General features: G+C 41.7%; 1 protein-coding gene across 2 annotated transcripts in view; it reads left to right on the top strand.

Annotated features, from left to right (window-relative positions):
- Nucleotides 1–21,052, top strand: part of PARP15 (poly(ADP-ribose) polymerase family member 15) — a 50,413-nt gene that overhangs the window by 25,161 nt on the left and 4,200 nt on the right. Inside the window, exons 7-12 of one of the 2 annotated variants that reach the window (XM_039477219.2) lie at nt 1,057–1,119; nt 2,685–2,852; nt 7,650–7,856; nt 13,370–13,503; nt 16,231–16,405; nt 17,039–20,307. In XM_039477219.2, the coding sequence (XP_039333153.2) occupies nt 1,057–1,119; nt 2,685–2,852; nt 7,650–7,856; nt 13,370–13,503; nt 16,231–16,405; nt 17,039–17,328 (1,037 nt within the window). In that variant the 3' untranslated portion in view covers nt 17,329–20,307. Of the gene's footprint in view, nt 1–1,056; nt 1,120–2,684; nt 2,853–7,649; nt 7,857–13,369; nt 13,504–16,230; nt 16,406–17,038; nt 20,308–21,052 lie in introns of those variants that run through there. The other variant, XM_074404253.1, reaches the window with a different exon arrangement.

Here is a 21,052-nt window from a genome sequence, read left to right as displayed (position 1 = left end):
CAAGGATAAAGAGATATACGTATCTTTGTAATGATAAAACAACTAACATTCATTCAGCATTTTCTGCATGCCAGGTTATGTGCTAAGCATTTTTTCATCCATTATCTCTTTTAATGTACAAATAACTCTGTGAGGGAAGTACCATATTAGCCTTTGTGTAACGAGGAGGAACGTATTAGTCACATATTAGCTAGTAGACAGTGGAGTCAACTTCAACCCAGTTTGTCAAAATGTAAAGTCCATGTTTTTAACTACCTAACCCAGCTGTCGTTAGACTTGACCAAAGTGGTGAAGCTACAACCTTGGCTGGAAGAGTCATTGTATTGAAACCAGCTGCCTAACTGATGGGGGCCAGGGAATCAAAGAACTTAGTAAAGTGTTCAATTTTATTACAGTTTTGAGACTCATGCGTCTCCTTAGTATCAGAACTTTTATTTTTTTATTTTTTGAGACAGAGTCTCACTCTGTCACCCAGGCTGGAGTGCAATGGTGCTATCTCAGCTCACTGAAACCTCTGCCACCTGGGTTCAAGCGATTCTCCTGCCTCAGCCTTCCAAGTAGCTGGGATTATAGGCACATGGCACCACACCTGGCTAATTTTTGTATTTTTAGTAGAGACAGGGTTTCACCATGTCGGTCAGGCTGGTTTTGAACTCCTAACCTCATGATCTGCCTGCCTCGGCCTCCCAAAGTGCTGGTATTGCAGACATGAACCACCGCGCCCAGCCAGAACTTTTATTTTTGTATTTTCATTCATTTTTTACAAAATAATAAGGGTAGCATGCAAAAAATTTCAAATAACTGCAAAAAGATTCCTGTATAAATAGAGAACGTAAAGCTTTCAGCTCCTGGGGACTTCCGTGGTGCTGAGATCAGATTGTTTGTTCATCAGCCACTGGGTGGAGGTTGCTATAGAAAGAACAGCTGGTTGGACATGGGGGATGGTCAATGGATTGCGCACAAATGGTTGAATTGGGCAGAAGTCTAATGTATGAAAGCTGTAACCACTTACTGAATTCTAACTGATGCGTTTTACCGTTAACATGTCTTATTTAGGTGTGTCAAAGGCTATTTTAGAAGGTGCTGGACCAGCTGTGGAAAATGAATGTGCTATACTAGGTATGGGCACATGTTACTTTTCACTACAAACTTGAAAATCAGAGGGCTGAGAATACAACGAGAGGACGTACAGGAGGACTGGGGGTGGAGTAAGTAGTAGGCAAAGCTTTGCAAGAAGGTTGGTTCACTGGAAGAGCAGGCACAGGTGGAAGGACTTGGAGGCTGTGGGGGAGAGGTTCTTTATCCCACCATCTCATCTGTCTCTTCCTTCCTGAGTAGTAAAAAGAACCCAGGCCCGGGTCCTAACAATCCAGGCTTTGCCATTTACTGAGTGACCCTAGGCACGTCGTCTAACTGCTAAGAGCTTTGCTTCTCTCATCAGTAGGAAAGTTCTACTAGTAAGTAGTGTGGGAAAGCTGTGCCACAGGTGGTTTTGAGGATCAGAAGGAACAATTAATGTGAAAAGTTCTGTAAACTGTAAAATGCTGTACAAACGTTCCCCAACCTTGTTCTACACTTCCAGCACATCTGCATATAGCCTACTTCGAATCCTTTTATGAATGAGTGTGGACTTTGACTGGGGAACCTAAAGTGGGGATTATAAACTATCTGTCCTTCAAAATATCCCTTGCAGAGTAGGGTAGACAGTCAGCTATGAGTGTGCTTTGAAGAAGTCATAGTGCACCATGTTTGACAATGTATTACCGAAGCTGACCTGCTACAGTGCCTGAAACTCTTTATCTTAGTAGCTCTCTGATTTAGAAATTTCTCTGGAGTGAATAAATTTCTGGAGTGAAAGCGGAGGAAGATAATACTTGATCACTAACATGAGGACGTTAGCAGGGGTTTGAGCACTGGGAGACCTAGCTGTGCCTAGAAGGCAGGAGCAGAGGATGAGTGTGGACTGGACAAGCTGAAAAACCCTGAGGAGGCTGCCTGGGAGGGGAGAGTGGGAGGGACACCCAAGGGGCCCTAGAGAGTGCCTGGGCACAGGTGCTCCTCAGGAGGGCCGGGTGGGATGGGCAGGGATCCACTCTCCCCCTCCTCCTTTTTGCTGGCCCCAGCTTTACTCAGAGCAGTCTGAACCAAAGAGGCAGTGCCTTAAAATGGCCGTGGTAATTTCCACGTGCTGAAGAGCTCTAGGGTCCTGAGTGAGGAGAAGTTTTCATCCTTTCACACCTCCATGCTACAGAGGTGGCTAAATGAGCATAAACATTGCCCTTCTGGGACAGCAGAGTTGGGGTTAAGAGCTCTGGAGACTGGCTGCTTGCGTTCAAGTCCTAGGCAATCTTTGGTTACTGACCTGACCTCTCTCTGTGGCTCTGTCATGTGTGTAATGGGGAAAACAGTACCTGCGTCATGGGCTTGCTTTGAGGATTGAGCAGATTAATGCAGATAAAGTGCTTTTGAATAGCACCCAAAATACTCAACAGTGTATTTGCTGAGTTCAAGAATTCTGATTGTAAAGAAAATGAAGCTGTCAGTCCAGTAAATGAAACCAGCAGGCTCGAGGGAGGCTGGGCTTCGCAGCATTCACTGGTGTCAGCTATTTTCATTTCTCAAAATCCCGTGTTCCCTCCAGTAACTAATAGGCTGCATGTTTGTTTTTCTTCCCCTTTTTCCAGCTGCACAGCCTCACGGAGATTTCATAATTACACAAGGTGGAGGCTTAACATGTGAAATAATAATTCATGTTCTTGGGGAAAATGATGTCAGGAGAACGGTCACCAGTGTTCTAGAAGAGTGTGAACAGAGGAAGTACACCTCAGTTTCCCTTCCAGCCATTGGAACAGGTTTGCAGCTTATCATTCTATAATAAAATCTGAGTGGTACAAATTCCCTTAGATTTAGTCTCACTCTTAAGCAGATCAATGCCGAGTCCATCTGAAGGCGGCCACAATGATGTACATCAGAGAGGGGCCACCTTTTAGATCCAGAGGGCACCACCAGCTACTAGGCCCAAGCCTCTTTCTTCTTTCTGTCTTTACTGTTTCAAGACAAAGTCTCACTCTGTTGCCTAGGCTGGGGTGCTGTGGCGTGATCACAGCTCACTACAACCTCTTTCTCCCAGGTTCATGAGATCCTCCCACTTCAGCCTCCCAAGTAGCTAGGACCGCAGGTGTGCACCACCATGCCTGGCGAATTTTGTATTTTTTATAGAGATAGGTTTCCTCATGTTGCTTAGGTTGGTCTCAAACTCCTAGGCTCAAACGATCCTCCTGCCTCCGCCTCCTTAAGTGCTGGGATTACAGGCATGAGCCACTGTGTCTGGCCCTTTCTTCTTTATGTTCCCTAAGTATCTTTCCAAGTTTGGTCCTTAACTTCATAGTTTTCTCACTTTGTTTTTTCCCCTTGGGGGATTCATTTGCTCTCTGTAAATCAGCATGTCTCATTCTTTCCAGGATTTCCTCTGGTTAAGTTTTCTGTTACCGGAAACTTCATTACATCAGAATCGAAGCTTATGATCCTTCCTTGAAAACAGAAACTCCTCTTGAGCTCTCAGACTTTCTCATTTCCTCCTTCAGTGATGCCATGGCGCTCCCAGCTGCCCTGGCCTGCCATCCTTGCTTTGTTGTGTCACAGACCCCCACAGTCAGCAAGTCCTACTGAATCTTCTTCCAGAGAATTGTTGAGTTCCAGCGTTTCTTTTCGTTTCCAGAACTTCCGGACCTCCCCCATCTGGTTTACTTCAGTGTCTCCTAGCTGGCTCCTCATTTGTGCATTCATTGAACTGAAATGCCATTACCCAAGCTCGTGCAAGGCACTGGGGAGAAAGTCATGAGTAAGAGGCAGTCACTCCCCATGAGAACAAGCTCAGGTTTGTCCTGCTCACAGTTCGTAGGAACACTTTCCTCATCTCTGTCATATCATCCAGTCATTTGCTCTTCTTAGTTGACAGTGCAATTGGTCACTCACTTCCTGATTCGTTCACATCCATGTGCCCTGGTCACTCTCATGGAAGTGATGGCTTCTTACTCGGGAAGTATTAGTAGTATGCAGCCACAGGTTGCCATTAATCTAAGAGTTTTTCAGCAATTAAATTCCTGTCTTAGAGCCTCCACCATCATTTTAGCTCAACTCCATAGACTTCCTTCTTCTCTCTAGATTAAAACAGAATGCTCCTGCAGGTATCCCAGACCCCTCTTATATGAGCCCCACGGCCACCCTGCAATGTTTGCAGTACCTTCTTTCTGGCTTCCCCACCGCCTTTATTACCACCAATAACCTTTTGTTACAACCTTTTGTTTTTTGGTGGCAATAGGGAAGCCAGGAGGAACATGCTACAAGCTTTTTGTTACCACTTTTTGTTCCTTTTGTTCAGGCACTTCTCCCCATCTGGAGACTCTCCTATACCATCTGGCAAATTACAGCTCTCAAACCCAAACTGTTTTGTTTCCATCACCCAGGGCAAGCACTCTGCTACTTGGCACTGAGTCAATAGAGTGGAGTAAGCCCTGGCCCTTTCAGGAGTTCATGATTTTGGAACAGATGCAAGACATAGTTATCAAGAATGACACCCAAGGTAGAGGCCACAGGTGTAGGTGTGATCAGCCACACAGTAGGAAGGGTTGCAACTGGGTAGGTGGAATGAGCCTGCCAAGGGACTGCATTGAGAAAGAGAAGAGGGCTGAGACCAGAACAGTGAAAAATGCCCACAGATAGACTGTGGTGGGGAAAGGGCAGAAAAGTCAGCGGAAGAACCAACCAATAATCATAGTGTTGGAGGAGAGTAAATGCAAAGCCCCAGAGGAGGAAGTGGGAGGCCATGAAATGCTTGTGCCATGCCTCTTCGACTGTGAATACCTTGTGAAATGCTCTAAAGGGAAGGACCAGATCTTTATGTCTTCTCTGCCCCATGTTGAATGAAGAATCACTGCCCATTACATTTTGTTGAATGGAGGAATGAATAACAGTTGATTTTGTTGATGCCTCCAGAGGTGCTCATGGATGTTCTCTTCCCCATTGACTTCAACGGACATTTTTGAAGTGTTTCTCAGGCTGGGCATGGTGGCTTACACCTGTAGTCCCAGCACTTTGGGAGGCTGAGGCGGTTGGATCACTTGAGGTACCGAGTTTGAGACCACCCTGGCCAACATGGTGAAACCCCATCTCTACTAAAAATAAAAAATTATCCAGGCGCGATGGCAGGTAACTGTAGTCCCAGCTACTCAGGAGGCTAAGATGTGAGAATATAATAGTTTGAACCCAGGAAGTAGAGGTTGCAGTGAGCTAAGATCACACCACTGCACTCTAGCCTGCGCAACAGAGTGAGACTGTCTCAAAAAAAAAAAAAAAGGAAAAAAAAAAAAAAAAAGAATAAAGAAAAAGAAAGAAAGAAAACGAAATGTTTCCCAGATGCAATCTATTTTGAGTACAGTACCACTAAACTCCCATGGAGTAGCTGGAATAACTCCATTAGTTGTAGTAGTAATGTTAAGAATTGCTAAGATTTATTGGGTGCTTACATGTTCTAGGTATTTTACATGTAATAGTTCATGTATTCATCATAGTAACCTTAAAAATGGTGATCAGTTCTTTCTAGTTTGCCCAGGACTTTCCTGGTTTTAACACTGTAAGTCTCATGTTGCAACCTCTCTGCTCCAGGGAAACTGGGAGTTTGGTCTTCATACTTACGACATGGAAACTATTAGCAAAGACAAATTTATTGTGAAGATAATGAAGCTTAAACGATTGAACTTCACTTGCACAGGCTTTTTAAAAGACCCTGAGAGGAGCCCTAATAATGTCTTCACCTTGTTATTTGACTTGGTAAATTTCAAAAGTAGGATATTTTAGCCCTCATGGATTAAGACTACTGTTTTCCCCACTTTGACATCTCATACTTCCCCTTGCACTGGGTGATGTTGGGGTGGCTATAAACATTTACGTGATACAGCTAAGGAAAGTTGCCTTAGGAATATAATTTTCAGCATTTTTAAAGATATACTTTGTTGTGATTTCTGATTTTAAATATTCACTGTTATACATAATTGTATATTCTTTTTCTGAGATATATAAATTCAAAACCTGGGTCCATCCCATACTGTGTCCCCATTTTGCAGATGAAGAACTTGAAGTATTAAGGCACAAGGTCAGATAGCTAGTAAGCAACAGAGCTAGATTCTAACCCATACAGCCTGGTCCCAAATCCTGCACAATTTTTACCATTGCTTTTTTTTTTTTTATTACATGGGTTTCTACCATTATATTCTTAATTACCCTATTCTTAGCTACCATAGTCTTATCTCTATTACCTATTACCTTCAATTATTACTGCCAATTTCTAGCTGAGCAAACTGAAGTGCAGAGGTGCTATAGGTTGAGTGTGTCTCTCCAAAATTCCTATGTTGAAGTCCTAACGCTGGTATTAAGTACCTCAGATTTAGAGATAAGGTCTTTTTTTGAGGCAGAGTCTCACTCTGTCACCCAGGCTGGAGTGCAATGGTGCCATCTTGGCTCACTGCAATCTCCACCTCCCAGGTTCAAATGATTCTTCTGCCTCCTGAGTAGCTGGGATTACAGGGGCCTGCCACTACACCTAGCTAATTTTTGTATTTTTAGAAGAGACCGCGGTTTCATTGGACAATCTGGTCTCGAACTCCTGACCTCAAGTGATCTGCCCGCCTTTGGCCTCCCAAAGTGCTGGGATTACAGTTGTGATCCCGGTCTGAAGATAGAGTCTTTAAAGAGGTAATTAAGTTAAAATGAGGCCATTAAAGTGGGCCCTAATCCAATATCACTCGTGTCCTTATAAAAAGAGATTAGGACACTGCCAGGTATGGACGGAAGAACACGTAAAAGACACAGAAGATACCCATTTACAAGTCAACCTTGCTGATACCTTGACCTCAGTCTTCTAGCCTCCACTTCTCTTGCTTAAGCCACCAGTCCATGGTTTTTTGTACTGCAGCCCTAGCTAACTTCAAGAGGGATCAACTTACTTACTTAAGATCAAACAGCTAGTAAATAGTGGAGCCAGGACATAAACTCAGCTCTTCTGCATCCAGGTCACATGTTCTTATCTCTGCACCGCCAATGCCCATCAGCTAAAGATCACCGGGAACACACACTATGGGGAGCTCTGCAGCATCTCAGCAGGAGAGTGTTAGAAAGGACTTAATGGATCTGGGCTTTAGGTGATTTTGTGGCAGTCTAAACTAAGTGGGGCTTTTCTCTGGATCAGAGACTTCCAGGAAACAGATGTAATTCTATGATTGGATATCTTATCTAGAAGGAGGGAGGATGCATTCTGGCTACATGTATGATTGGTAATGCAGCGGCTGTCACTTTTATTAGTCAAGACGGGAACATTTGGCCATCTTTCTGATTTGGACAGGGTACATGTTTTTGTCTGTGATAAGACATAATTATGGACTAGTCTTGTTTTTGTGTTAATTCTTCATGGTCACAGAGTGGTTACATCAATGATGTACTGTGAAATTGTTTGTATTCAGCCAAAGAATACCAACTAGGTGTGAGCGTCCTGTCAGGGGCTTTCCTGTTTCTCAGCACTGAGAATTGCATTTGCCCAATTTCATCGTATTACCAACACTGGCTGAAACTCCTTTTTGTCATTAATTTTTTTTCAGGAAACGCCAGAAAAAACCCAGTCACAGTTGCTGATAACATAATTGATGCTATTGTAGACTTCTCATGGAGACATTCCACCCCATCATTAAAAACAGTTAAAGTTGTCCTCTTTCTACCCGAGCTGCTAAATGTATTCTATGACAGCATGAGAAAGAGAGACATCACCGCATCACCGACCTTTCAATTCACATTCTCCACGACTACATGTAAGATGTTCATTTTTTAAAAATCACCTAGCTGGCTCTGACAATCACTTAGAAAATGTTTATGTATGAATTTACACTGGGTTTATAGTTTTCTATTCATTTTAGGACTTTTCATACAAGTTCTTATGATCCATGGGAAAAGTAAAAAAATTAGGGAATGCAACCTCCTGTCAATTAACTATTTTCCTGAGAGGCAAAATCATGCCTGGGAACAGGAATAGCAAATGAACAGGAAGAGAATGGAAGTGAGGATTCAGAAAGAGGGGAGGAGGCTTTGCAAATTTTAGCCAGTGGTCTCGTTGCGGAATATTCAGGAGACCACAGAGACCAATGGGTGAAACAGAAGAATTTTATTTAGGTGGCCACCGGATCAGCGGATTAGTATCCCAAGGCTGAGGGCCTAGCAAAGACAGGGCTTGACTTTTTATACATGAAGTACAGTGGTGCTAAAAACAAGTTTGCAGGTGTAGAAAAAAAGGCAATTCATTAAGCAATGATAGGCACCTAATTAGGCTTACATAGGACTGTTACTATGCAACCCAGATGTTTGCTATCTGTAGAGCTCAAGGATTCTAGCACGGGCCTTATCTACTGCCTTCCGCTACAGTGCCCAGAAAGCTGGATTCCTGTCTGCTTGGGCATTTCTTATGACCTTCACGGTGTTACAAAAACTTACAGTTATCAGCTATAGAGAACAAGAATACAAGAATTTATAAACGTATAAAACTTAAAAAGTAGGATGCAATCCCATGGGAGGGGGAAGGACCCAGGGAGGTTTACTTAGAAGAAAACTTTAATTTCTTCTCTCCTTTCCCACATTAGTCTTATATTTATCGATTGGTTGGTACTCACCCTCAGTGCTTCTTGTAGCTGTGAACTAGCTGATTAATATTGGTCTATTAATCATCCACCTATAGACAGGTTAGCCTGGAATAGAATCAGGTGTCAGAAGGGAGTGGCTCGGGTCAGCTGGTTGTACTACAGCATAAGCAGCCAGACAGATCCCCAGTTGCTACTCTGTAAGGTGTGTTATATTTTAAGTATTTGTACTGACACGTTCCTCTGATTTAGTTTTCCCCTATTTTGTGGCGTTTGTACTCCTATTAAAATAACTAGGACTGCAGTCTCCTCTTGCAATCACTATTTTCACCCATTTGGAGCACTCACCCTTAAAGCACTGACTTTTGCTAGTGATAAGGCACACCTGCCATCAGCAGCCTCCCTAAACTGAGAATTGTTGTCTGCTACTGTCAGGAGGAATGTCAGTTCTCTCTACATTTATTTCCTAACAAGTATTCTCCTCAGCGTAGTACAACATACAATACATGTAGGAGACACACGTATAATAAAAATATGAAAATAATAGTTGGATCTGTTAAGGTTCTTGCAGTAGCAAATAATAGAAAATCCAACTTACACTAGCTTAAGCAAAAAACAGAATTCCCTGACCCATGTTATTATAAAGCCCATGCATTCCTGGCTTCAGGTACAGTTTGATCCAAGTGCTCATATAATAATATCTAGACCCTGAATTTCTTCATCTCTTATTCTTTTCTTACCTGTGTTGTCTCTTCCCTCAGTCTTCATATTGTGAAAGATGGATGCTAGCAGCTTTAGGCCCACATTCTTCCACAGTCAGTTTCGTGAGGAAAGAGTCTATCCAGTGGAGATATACCCTTACCATCAGGAAATAAGGCCAGGGAACAGAGCTCTTTTAAACCCCGAGAGTCTTTCTGATTGGACAATTGCAGGCAGGGAACCATAATTACACTGATTGGCCAAGGCAGAGTCACATGCTCCATACTTGAGCGAGAGGGAATCACCATCCAAAGCAATGGGGAATAGCTGCTCCCCAAAGAAAATTCAGAAGGCTTTTACCAGAAGATGAGAAAAGGCTATTGGGAAGTTAAAAATAGTATGTACCTACTATAGTATCTAGGGATATATAAACTCACATTTTTTTCCTTTCGTCCTTGTAGAAGAAAATTTTTATTAAATGTAAGAACATTAAGTCATTATCAGTAAAGCAAAAAATAAAGTTTAACTGGTTTTCATCACTCCTTGCTTTCATTAAGATTTTAAACCGACTTACAAATTTAAAAAACAAAACAGTGAAGCTGAAGAGAGATGCAAACTGACTAAAATGAACATACAACTGACCCTTGAGACAGCAGGGGTGTCAGTGCAGGGAAAGACTGGTTTCAGCCTGAACTTCTGGCACCTGAAGTGAAAACAGACCACAATCAAACTGCATTACGTCATCTTTGTTGTTAGAGAAAAGGAATAATACAGACGAAATATCAGATAAAAGGAAGTTTGTTGGCTCAGATAAACTGGAATTTTAGTAAGAATTTATCATACAGCCCCTTTGCAAAAATAACTTAAAGAGAATAGCTTTGAGTTTCATTTGTGCAGATGATACATAATTACTTTTCCAATGTATGTTAAAGCTATTTATTGAGTCAGATTATTTATTGAGCACCACCTGTATATCAGACACTAGAGAGAGATTTGGGAAGTCATGTGAGTAGGTGGGATTGAAGCCCTTAAGTGTGATTGGCTTATCCAGGAGAATAAACAGTGAAGAGAGGAAGACAGGGGGCAGAGCCAGGGATCTTATTTATTTATTTATTTATTTAGAGACTGAATCTCACTTTGTCACCCAGACTGGAGTGCAGTGGCACAATTTTGGCTCGCTGCAACCTCTGCCTCCCAGGTTCAAGCAATTCTCTTGCCTCAGCCTCCTGAGTAGCTGGAATTACACGTGTAAGCCACCATGCCCAGCTAATTTTTGTAATTTTAGTAGGGACGGGGTTTCACCATGTTGGCAAGGCTGGTCTTGAATTCCTGACCTCAAATGATCTGTCCTCCTTGGCCTCCCAAAGTGCTGGGATTACAGGAGTAAGCCAAAGTGCCCGGCCGGGATCTTGGTTTTTTAAAAACCCATCCCCACAGGTGAGGGTATTTATCCTGAACCACCAGAAATTTGAAAGTAGAGCTTATCTTTTAAAACAGTAGTCCCCAACCTTTTGGGCACCAGGGACCAGTTTTATGTAAGGCAAGTTTTCCACGGACGGTGTTGTGAAGGGGGATGGTTTCAGGATGATCCGAGTGCATTATATTTATTGCCCACCTTATTTTAATGATTACATTGTAATATAGCATGAAATAATTATACAACTTACCACAATGTAGAATTGGTGGGAGCCCTGAGCTTGTTTTCCTGCAGCTAGAAGGTCCCATCTTGGGTGATGGGAGACAGCGACAGATTATCAAGCGTTAGATTCTCATTAGGAGTGCACAGCCTAAGTCCCTTGTATGCACAGTACACAATAGGGTTTGAGCTCCTATGAGAATCGAATGCTGCCGCTGATCTGACAGTGGAGCTCAGGTGGTAGTGAGAATGATGAGGAGCAGCTGTTAATAGAGATGAAGCTTTGCTCTCTTGCCCACCACTCACCTCCTGCTGTGCGGACTGCTTCCTGACAGGTTACAGACCAGTGCCAGTCTGTGGCCTGGGACTTGGGGACCCCTGTTTTAAAAAACGCTCATCTTTTCAAAAAGCTCTATAAGAAGAGGGCTCAGGAAAATGCTTTGCACATGGAAACACTTAAAAGGGTAGTTATCATGCTATTTTCTGTGAAGCCCTGGGCTGCAAGTCAACAGTGCTCCTTAGTTTGATAATGACCTTCCATGTGATGCTGGGTGAGTATTCCTGGGACTCTGTTTTCTCTCCTCTAAATTTTCTAGCCAGGGTTACCCTTTTTACATAGACAACAGAGTAGATAGCAATGTTTGATGTAGCTTAAGCGTGTGATTTAAATGTCTTTTCTCTCAAGAAAATACCTTTGGCTTTATTCTTTATTCTATTAATACACAAATACCAGCTGGGCGCTGTGGCACATGCCTATAATCTCAGCACTTTGGCAAGCCAAGGCGGGAAGATTGCTTGAGCCCAGGAGTTCGAGACCAGCCTAGGCAACATGACAGAACTCCATCTCTACAAAAAAAAATTGGCCAGGCATGGTGGCATGTGCCTGTAGTCCCAGCTACTGAGGAGACTGGGATGGGAGAATTGCCTGAGCCCAGGAGGTCAGGGCTGCAGCGAGCTATGATCATGCCACTGCATTCCAGACTGGGTAAATGTATAATAATAATAATATAGAAATACCTCTGAGATGTAAAAAATATCAAGCTTAATTGGTTAAGAATAACCCTATGTTTACAAAGGCACTCCCTAAAGCATTTTCAGGCTCCTTACTATATTTTAACTTTGCAACAATCCCGTGAGATGGTAGATAGAGCTGATCTTATAATTCCCATTACACAGATTAGAAACTAAACACCCAGAAGTGGTGTTACGTGTTCAATGTCATATGGCTGGTCACAGGCTGAGGCTGATCTGGTCTTCTGATTCCAAGTCCTGATAGCTTCCTGCTCTCCAACCTCAGGGCATGAAAGGAATAGAAGGCCCGTCAAAAACCTTCACTTCCTTCTTTCGCAGCCTTGCCTGCTCTATTCAGGGGAAAGAAAGCAGCAGATCCAAAAGGACCGTAAGGCCTCAGACTAGAAATGATTAGGCGGAAAGATCCTGAAGGAGATGGACAGTGTCAGGGAAAGGAAGAAATGTAGCTTTCAGAAACCATGCACCCTTATTGGTGGGAAAGTTTGCCAGAACAACTTTTGAAAAGAGCTTACTGATTAGGGTTAGATGCCTCCCTGTGTCACCAGAACTTACCCTGGATGGACTTGCTCAACAGGAAGATGCTGTCCTGGATCCCTCTCTCAGGCCAGGTAGATCTTTCACTAAAAATGAGTGAACTGTGGCTTTGTTTGTAAGGAAAAAATCCTTTGATTTTTACCTGTGGAGTTGTGTCATTTTGTGGGCTTTTTCATACTGTTTCTGCTATCTTAGCAAGTTGATGTCTAGCTTGGGTGTTTTAGAAGTTCTGGGAAACCATTGAAAAGCAAAGGAAACCCGGAATGATCACCTGATGGGAAAGCATTCTCTTAGCACATCTGCTATTTTTTTTTTACATGTTTTACATGGTGCTTTCTCTGCTTGGTGTATAAGATGGGGTACAGAACAATGTGCTTTAAATATCTTTAGCAGGGTAATCATGTTTCAAAAACATAGAAGAGAACTACATTAAATAATACTAATAAAAGCAAAGGCATCCATAAATTGACATTCACGTTTCCATATCAGTTTCTTACTAAATTAATTCTACAGAACTCTCTGGGAAAATTACAATTTCAAGCTACAGTGGATGTAAGCTTATCTAAATATTTTAGCTAGAGCATTAATATATTGCGTGTCACATTGGTGTCAGACTGTTCACTTCATCTGGGTTTACTCAATTGAAGATAATAAAAGAAGCAACCATGAGATGTGTAGCTTCTACTTTAAAGATCACGGTTGGATGACAAGAGACAAGAGCATAGGAGGTGCCCTGATTTTCAGAGGTCTTTGGAAATGAATGTTGTGTTTTGACCAAATGCTGACTTTCCAGATAATCTTCCTGAATACTGGACTGACATGAATCATCAGCTGTCTTGCATGGTCCAGCTACACCCAGGACAATCAGAATATAATACCATAAAGGACAAGTTCACCCAAACTTGTTCTTCCTACACAATAGAGAAGGTAATGCTGTGTTAAAATTTACTGTTTAAATATATTGGTGAATTAACATAAAAGCTGTATTTTAAATAACACCGTTCCTTCCTTTATTTTACTTCCTATGTTTAACTGGAATTAGACTTACTCAAGCTCCATAGACTTGAAATCTCATGGTTTATTCCTTAGCAGTAATGAAGGAGATTCCAAGTCTCATGTTTATGTTAGGATGCTTTCAGTTGCAAGTCACAAACCAGCCTACTCAAACTGATTAAACAAGGAGAATTGTGTTGGAAATTAATGGAAAGTCCTGAAGTAGGATGGGCTTTGGAGAAGTCTGATGGTGTCCTGGATCCAGTTTCTCCAGCTTTGCTGTCCTCAGTGTTGGCTTTTCTTAAGGCTGGACTCTCCTTGTGGTTGTTGGGTAACTGCCGGCAGCGATTAGGGTGTCTCTGGTTTCTCATTCACAACCCATAGAACACAACTGTGTCCTGTTGCACAGTTAGTGGACAAGAATCCCAACCACTGCAACCATCTCTGTGTCTAGGGAATACCTTGTTCTGGTTGGCTTGGGCCTGAGCTATCAGATCCCATCAGTGTGTGATTCATTTTGAAATCCTGATTGGTTTAACTCAATTAGACTCCACCCTAGAACTATAAGTAGGGCCAATCCCACTCAAATCAGAAGTTGCTGATGGGGTGGAATGCATGTTTAGAAGATTACCACAATGCCCACTATGCTGCATAAAAATATTAGTCAGTAAAGTATAAGGGTTTGTCAGTGATCATTATACTTGTATATCAGAGCAGGGTGTGACATCCTAGTAATTGAAAATCTTGTTACGTCTTCCATAGAGCTGTGTACTTACCTCTTGGAGCACTTGTAAAATGGTGCTTTGTAAGTATACAGTTACATTACAGCACTTATAAGGTACTTTGATAACATTTCACATGCCTGGCTCCCGGACTAGACAGTGAGCTGCTTAAGGTAGGAGTCACATCTTGTTCATTTCTTCATTCTCATTACCTAGGAAGCTGTCTAGCCCATAGTAGGACACCATATATATTGAGTAAATTTGAATGAATGAATGAGCTTAATTCCTGAGAAGGGGAAACCAGAAGATAGAGACATCCTACATAAAACACAGAATTTAAAGGAGGAGAAGCCTCGTGGTGTTAAAAGCTGTTGGGATTACAGTCCTAGGCCTCTGATTCTATAGGTTCTGCATCCATGATTTCAACCAACCTTGGATGGAAAGTGTGGTGAGGCCTATGATGATTGAGTATACTGAACGTGTACAGACTTTTTCTTCTTGTCATTATTCCCTAAACAATATAACAACTATTGACATAGCATTTATTAATACATTGTATGAGGTAATATAAGGAATCTAGACATGATTGAAAGTATATGGGAGGAATGTGTAGATTATATGTTAATGCAAATACAGTACTATGTCATTTTATATCAGGAACTTGAGCATCCTCAGATTTTGGTATCTGTGGGGGCTCTGGAAGAAATCCTCCATGGATATTGAGAGATGACTGTACAAGAAGTACAAGAACCTTATTTCAATTGTGTTTACCCAATATCTGCTACTTTGTTGGCTCATACTTCTTTTGAAAATTAATCCAACTTTGGATTAATCCCATAACCTACCTTCTCTCCCACTGCTTCTAGATGAAATCCTTACTAATACATGGTCCCCAGCCTCAGCTGAACCCTCCAGGCTGCCTGGAATCCTTCATTGCTTCCTCCAGTCAACCCCCTCACACATTCCCCATTGCAAACCTTCATTACTCTCCTGGAGACCTCCGCTACTTTGAGCAGAACAACTTTCTCTTCTGCTTTTATGGCTTGGCTCCTCAACAGCTGCCCAGGTACCCACCCCATTCTTCTTCAACCTCCCTTCTCCCTGTTTCCAGAACATCATTCTGTCAGATTTCCTCCTCCTTCCCCAGACAGGTTATCTGGAGCCCTTCGTTATACTTTGATAGCTCTGTGTGTGTTCTCCTGACCGTCCCTTATCACTCTGTGGGGTAGTGATTAGTTTTCTTGTCTTTCCCCCACCCCATTAGACTGAATGTTTCACGAAGGCAGTGACCCAACACAAGCTTAATTCATAATGATGTTCAGTAAATGATGATGACCGAATGGATGTTAACTCCGTTTCCTAGGAGGAAGGAGAACCAGTAGAGAGTGATATTTTGAAAAGAAGTGAAAGAACAGAGTTTTAAGAAGAGGATGGCTCATGGTTTGAAGTGCTATTCAGAAGTCTAGAAAAAATAGTCATAAGATTAGGTAACTGTGAGGTGATTTGTGACCGTAATTGGAGCAATAACAGAAAGAATTGCTGTGAGAAGCCACATGGAATAGGTTGGAAGATGAGACGGAGTTCAGGAAATGGCTATTGAATGAGTACAAATTTTTGAGTAGGTGTTTGTCAGTGAATCTCCAGGAATTCCAGGGAATATGCTGGTAATCATTTTGATAGAAACTATATTCTGTTATTTAAAATATATACTAACAAGCACTATTACAAAGCGCAGATACTAATAGATACTTTTAGCTCATCTTTCTCTAAAGGCAGAAAGCTGCCTGCTCTCTGAATTTGCTATTTGTATTTTCTTCTCCTTTTCCTTCACCAACTCGTCTTCCTTCTTTTTCATATTGCTTATTTTAAATCCACAACAAATACAATATACTGAGCCCCAAGGTCATTTCTGCAATATTTTGTCTTTTGTCATCTGCAGATTGAGAGAATACAGAATGCGTTTCTTTGGCAGAGCTACCAGGTAAAGAAAAAGCACATGGATATCAAGAATGGCCATGTGAATAATGAGAGACTCCTCTTCCATGGGACAGATGCAGACTCAGTGCCCCACGTCAATCAGCACGGCTTTAATCGAAGTTATGCTGGGAAGAATGGTAAGGAAGCGAGTAATCTGGCTGATCAGAAGGAGGTAAACGATAATTTTACACTTTTCATATCCAAGCAGCGTGGAGCCATGGATGGCAGCCATATTATCATTGTCAGAATAGAGCTCGCTGTGTTTCACCTTAAAGGAGACTGCAACCTTCTGAGGGAAGATGGAGTGAATTTTAGAAATGATGAAAAGTAACATTAATGGGCAGTTTTTTTAGGGGGGAGGCATTTTTTTTTTTTAAAGACTGTCTCACTCTGTCACCCAGACTGGAGTGCAGCAGCTAGATCATGGCTCACTGCAGCCTTGATCTATTGAGCTCAAATGATCCCCCACTGCTCAGTCCCCTGACTAGCTGGGATTACAGGCATGCACCACTATGCCCAGCTAATAATTTTGTTTTATTTTTGTATTGGGGGAGGTCTCATAATGGTCTCATAAAGACCAGCCAGGCTGGTCTTGAACTCCTGGCCTTAAGCAATCCTCCTGCCTCAGCCTCCCAAAGTTTTGTGATTACAGGCATGAGCCAACACACCTGGCTAGAACTGCATTTAGAAAAATTTTGTTGGATTGGGCCTGATTCTACATATTGTGTAATTTTATATTCTTAGGAAGATTTTGGTCTTTCTCTCTCCAGCTGTAGCCTATGGAAAAGGAACCTATTTTGCTGTGGATGCCAGTTATTCTGCCAAGGACACCTACTCCAGGCCAGACAGCCGTGGGAGAAAGCACATGTACGTTGTGCGAGTACTTACTGGAGTCTACACGCAGGGACATGCAGAATTAATTACTCCTCCACCCAAGAATCCTCACAGTGCCACAGATCTCTTTGACTCGGTGACAGACAATACACTATATCCAAGGCTATTTGTGGTATTCTTTGATAATCAGGCTTACCCAGAATATCTCATAACTTTCAGGTGTTAAAAATATTTTCACCATCAAAGAGATGATTTAAGTCATCTGTAAGAACAATGTGCAATCTTTGTCTTTGCTTTTGGCTTGTTTAAGCAGACAAAACTTTCCCTTTCAGGTGCTAACATGCTGAAAATTACCTTTTTAAAATGCTCTGTCGCTGCAATTTGTAGCATACCTTTTTTTCTGAGCAAATTGATGGATGGAAGCTGAGAAATGTGTGGTAAATGTCACAGTTACAGCTACAACTATTCATAGACACCAGATCTCTAGGAGAATAAAAAGCACATTATTCTTTTCTATCAGAAAAAAACAAGATACATCATCTTAAAGCCAAAATGACATTGTTCTTCCTGGAACATGTTAAGGCCTCAAACTGTGGCAGGTTAAACTGTGCTACTTAAGTGGAGAGGCTACTGTTACACATCTTTAATAGCTGGGGATTTCACCTTATTAAGATAAACTTGTCAATAGTTCAGCTGAAATGACTGAATCACAGAATATTACCTCAACTCTGTTATGGAACACATCATAACAGATTTTACCTCATGACACAACAGCTGGCTTACTCCAGAGTGAGCAACTCAAGAGAGCAAGGCAGAAGCCACCAAGTCTTTATGACTGAAGTCATACACTACCGAGAACCAGCTCGGTCGGGAGACTCCCACCCAGGCAGGCTGAAGGTATTTAAGAGGCAGACACTCAGATAACACAACAGAGGGGACCTATCCTGGGGACCAACAGCCTGACAGCCCATGGGGCTGACAGCTTTCCAGGGCTGAAGGCCCTGAGCAGAGCTTCACCCACGTATTTATTTGCTCTTTGACAGGTGATTCTTATTAATACACAGGTGTTCTACATATTCACATAACTCAGGAATATACCAGGTAGGCAGCTGTTACCCACCTACCGCTAATAACAACCTAAAAGTAACTTCATTGGGGGTGGCTAAACTTAATGTTTCTCAACAATACACCATCTTTTCTGAAGTATACTATTGATTACTTGGATCAGCTTGTTCAATCTGGGAGGGAATTACACAAGGGCCTGAATACACACTGGCAAGGCTCATTGGGGGCCATCTTGGAAGTTGGATGATTGAGCAAATGAATGCACAAATAGAATGTTAGCAGTAAAAATGATGTTAGAGATCCCCTACTCCACTGTCCTCTTGTCCTTCTCCCCCAGCCTTCCCCTGCTCCCAGGCAGGAAGCCCTCTAACCTGTGCTTGATCACTTTCAGCACTCAGCATCTTGAGGAAACCTATTCCACTGTAGGACAGCGTTATTTACTGGAAAACTTTTTTTTTCAAAAGTTGAAATCAGTTCCTCTATGTCTATTATCTACTGATCACTGTCCAGACCTATGGAGGACACAGAATAAGTTTTATTCCTCCTACTGATGGTAGCCTTTCAGATCTATCCCTTTCCTCTAGTATATTAGAGTCACATAAATTCTTAAAATGCTTAACAGCTCATTTCTCCTGAAGCATCACTTGTGAAGAGTTACAGACATTTAAGAAGTATTTGCGTTATTATAAATAAATTACATGCACATTTAAAGAGGACAGAAGACTATAAAGAAAAATAACTCACCAAACTCACTCGTAATTCCAGCACTGAGGGAAAACCACTGCCAGTTTCTCATGTTTTCCCTTCCAGTTTCTTCTCCATCCAAATTCAACAAAGTCAAAATCACATTTTGTTCAGTCATGAATCATATAATATTATTTCTATCATTTTTCATTTAACATTTCAAGTTGTTCTCTTGTGGTGTTATTTTTTTCTGCAAACACAATTTTAATGACTAAGTTATTCTGCTTTGTATTTTTTCCTTATTATTATGTACATAGAATTATAGTTTTAAAAACTGTGATCATCTTGTAGTTTAATAATCAGTATTATTTTTCAGTGTATCATTTTCTTCATGTCATTAAATATTTTACATATCATTTTTAATGGTTGCATAGTATTTCATTGCATGTTTCCACCTATAAGTCATGTCAAAATAAGGCACCTATATTTCTTGATAGATATGAGGTTAGAATATGAGATGTAAAGATCCTAATCTACCTTTAACAAGGCAATTAAAATGCTCTATTGCTGCAATTTATAGGATACCTGAAGGAAATACAGTCCCAGAGAACAAAGCAAGGTTAAGTAATGCAGTTACTGCCTGGACTTTGGCTCTGTCCCAGTGCAGAATTCTAGTGAGCCATGTTAGAACAAGAAAGGACTCCTAGCCTGGGCAACATATGGTGACCCTGTCTATTTTTATTCTACAAAAAAATTAGCCCAGCATGGTGGTGCATGCCTGTGGTCCCAGCTACTTGGGAGGCTGAGGTGGGAGGATCGCTTGGACCAGGGGGCTGAGTCTGCAGTGAGCCATGTTCTTCCCACTGCAGTCCAGCCTGGATCACAGAGCAAAACCCTATCTCAAAAAGAAAAGACCATTTTACTTAGGTTAGGTGGGCTCTTATTTACAGTGTCCACTGCGGACTTGCTGCCTCCAATGTTGTTACTAAAGGATGTTGTTCCTCAGTTTATTTTGCTGTGCTCTATTACTTCAGGAGTAAGACACACGAGTTTTGAGTACAGTACACCCATGTTATTAAAGTTGTGATGCTTTCTTGAGGAGCAAACTATTAACCAATAAATAATTATAGTTATTTAGAAATCCTACCTTCCATCTGTCTGCAGCCGAATAGTATCTTTCCATCCTTCAAGTCCATCTCCTTGCCACTTGGCTTCATGTTTTCTCCCCATATAACTAGAATGGTCTCTACTTCTAGCCTAAGAACTAACTGTTTCAACTTAGTATCAAAATTGGAAGTCTTGTCAAACTGCTAATTGCTGAAGAAATGCATCTCTTTTCTCTGGATCTTTAGAGTTCAGGCAAATGGTATCTGATTGATCTGAGAGCAGAGACCATGAGCTCTAATTCCGGACTGGCAGCTGGAATTAGCCTTCACAGAAGGCTTTACAGTTTCAGGTATCTTCTCTTATTGCTTTTCTTACCATTATTCTCCTTCTGGTTCCACTCCAGCCTGGCCGACAGAGCAAGACTCTGTCTCAAAAAAATAAAAAGTAGAAACATTTAAAAAATAAATTACAGAATTAAATAACTAAAATTTCAATAAACATCTAAAAAGAGGTAGAGAGTGCTATGAAATGTACTACTTAACTGAATCTGAGAAGTCAGGATAGGCTTTCCTGAGAAATATGTCAAACATAAACAAGACTTTTTGCTTTTAAAATATAAAAATGTAGGAGAAAATGTTTAAGGTGAAATAAACCTATGCTTCCAAGTGAGATGAATTAGCTAGTAACAAAGTGTGTTCCCTCCTAAAATAAACAGAAAATTAGAACAAAATAGAGAAGGCATCTATTTTAAGGCAGAAAAGGGCTTCTTAGTAAGCAAGAACTGAAGGAACTGAAACTCCAGAGAGAGAAGCGAGAAGCACAGCTAGGGAGAGCTGAGTTCTGCAGCCACTGTGCCCAGGGGTCATTTGCTGATTCTCTGCTTGGGTGGGAGACTGATAACCCCAGGCCTTGCACCCATGGAAGACCGCTGCTGGGAGCCAGAGTCCAGCCGGGATATGGGAGACTTGAAAGGTCTCCACAGGACATCTATTAAATTCCAGGGATGAACAAGGTAGCGTCTAAACACAGAAGCAGAAAACCTCTGAAGCAGAACAGAGCCTTCAGCTGTCTTGTGAAGAAAAAGATTAGAATTC

Source organism: Saimiri boliviensis, chromosome 8 (assembly GCF_048565385.1).
Source record: "Saimiri boliviensis isolate mSaiBol1 chromosome 8, mSaiBol1.pri, whole genome shotgun sequence".
Lineage (NCBI taxonomy): Eukaryota > Metazoa > Chordata > Mammalia > Primates > Cebidae > Saimiri > Saimiri boliviensis.
Note: the sequence above shows the minus strand (reverse complement) of the source record. Positions and strands in the feature narration are given on the sequence as shown.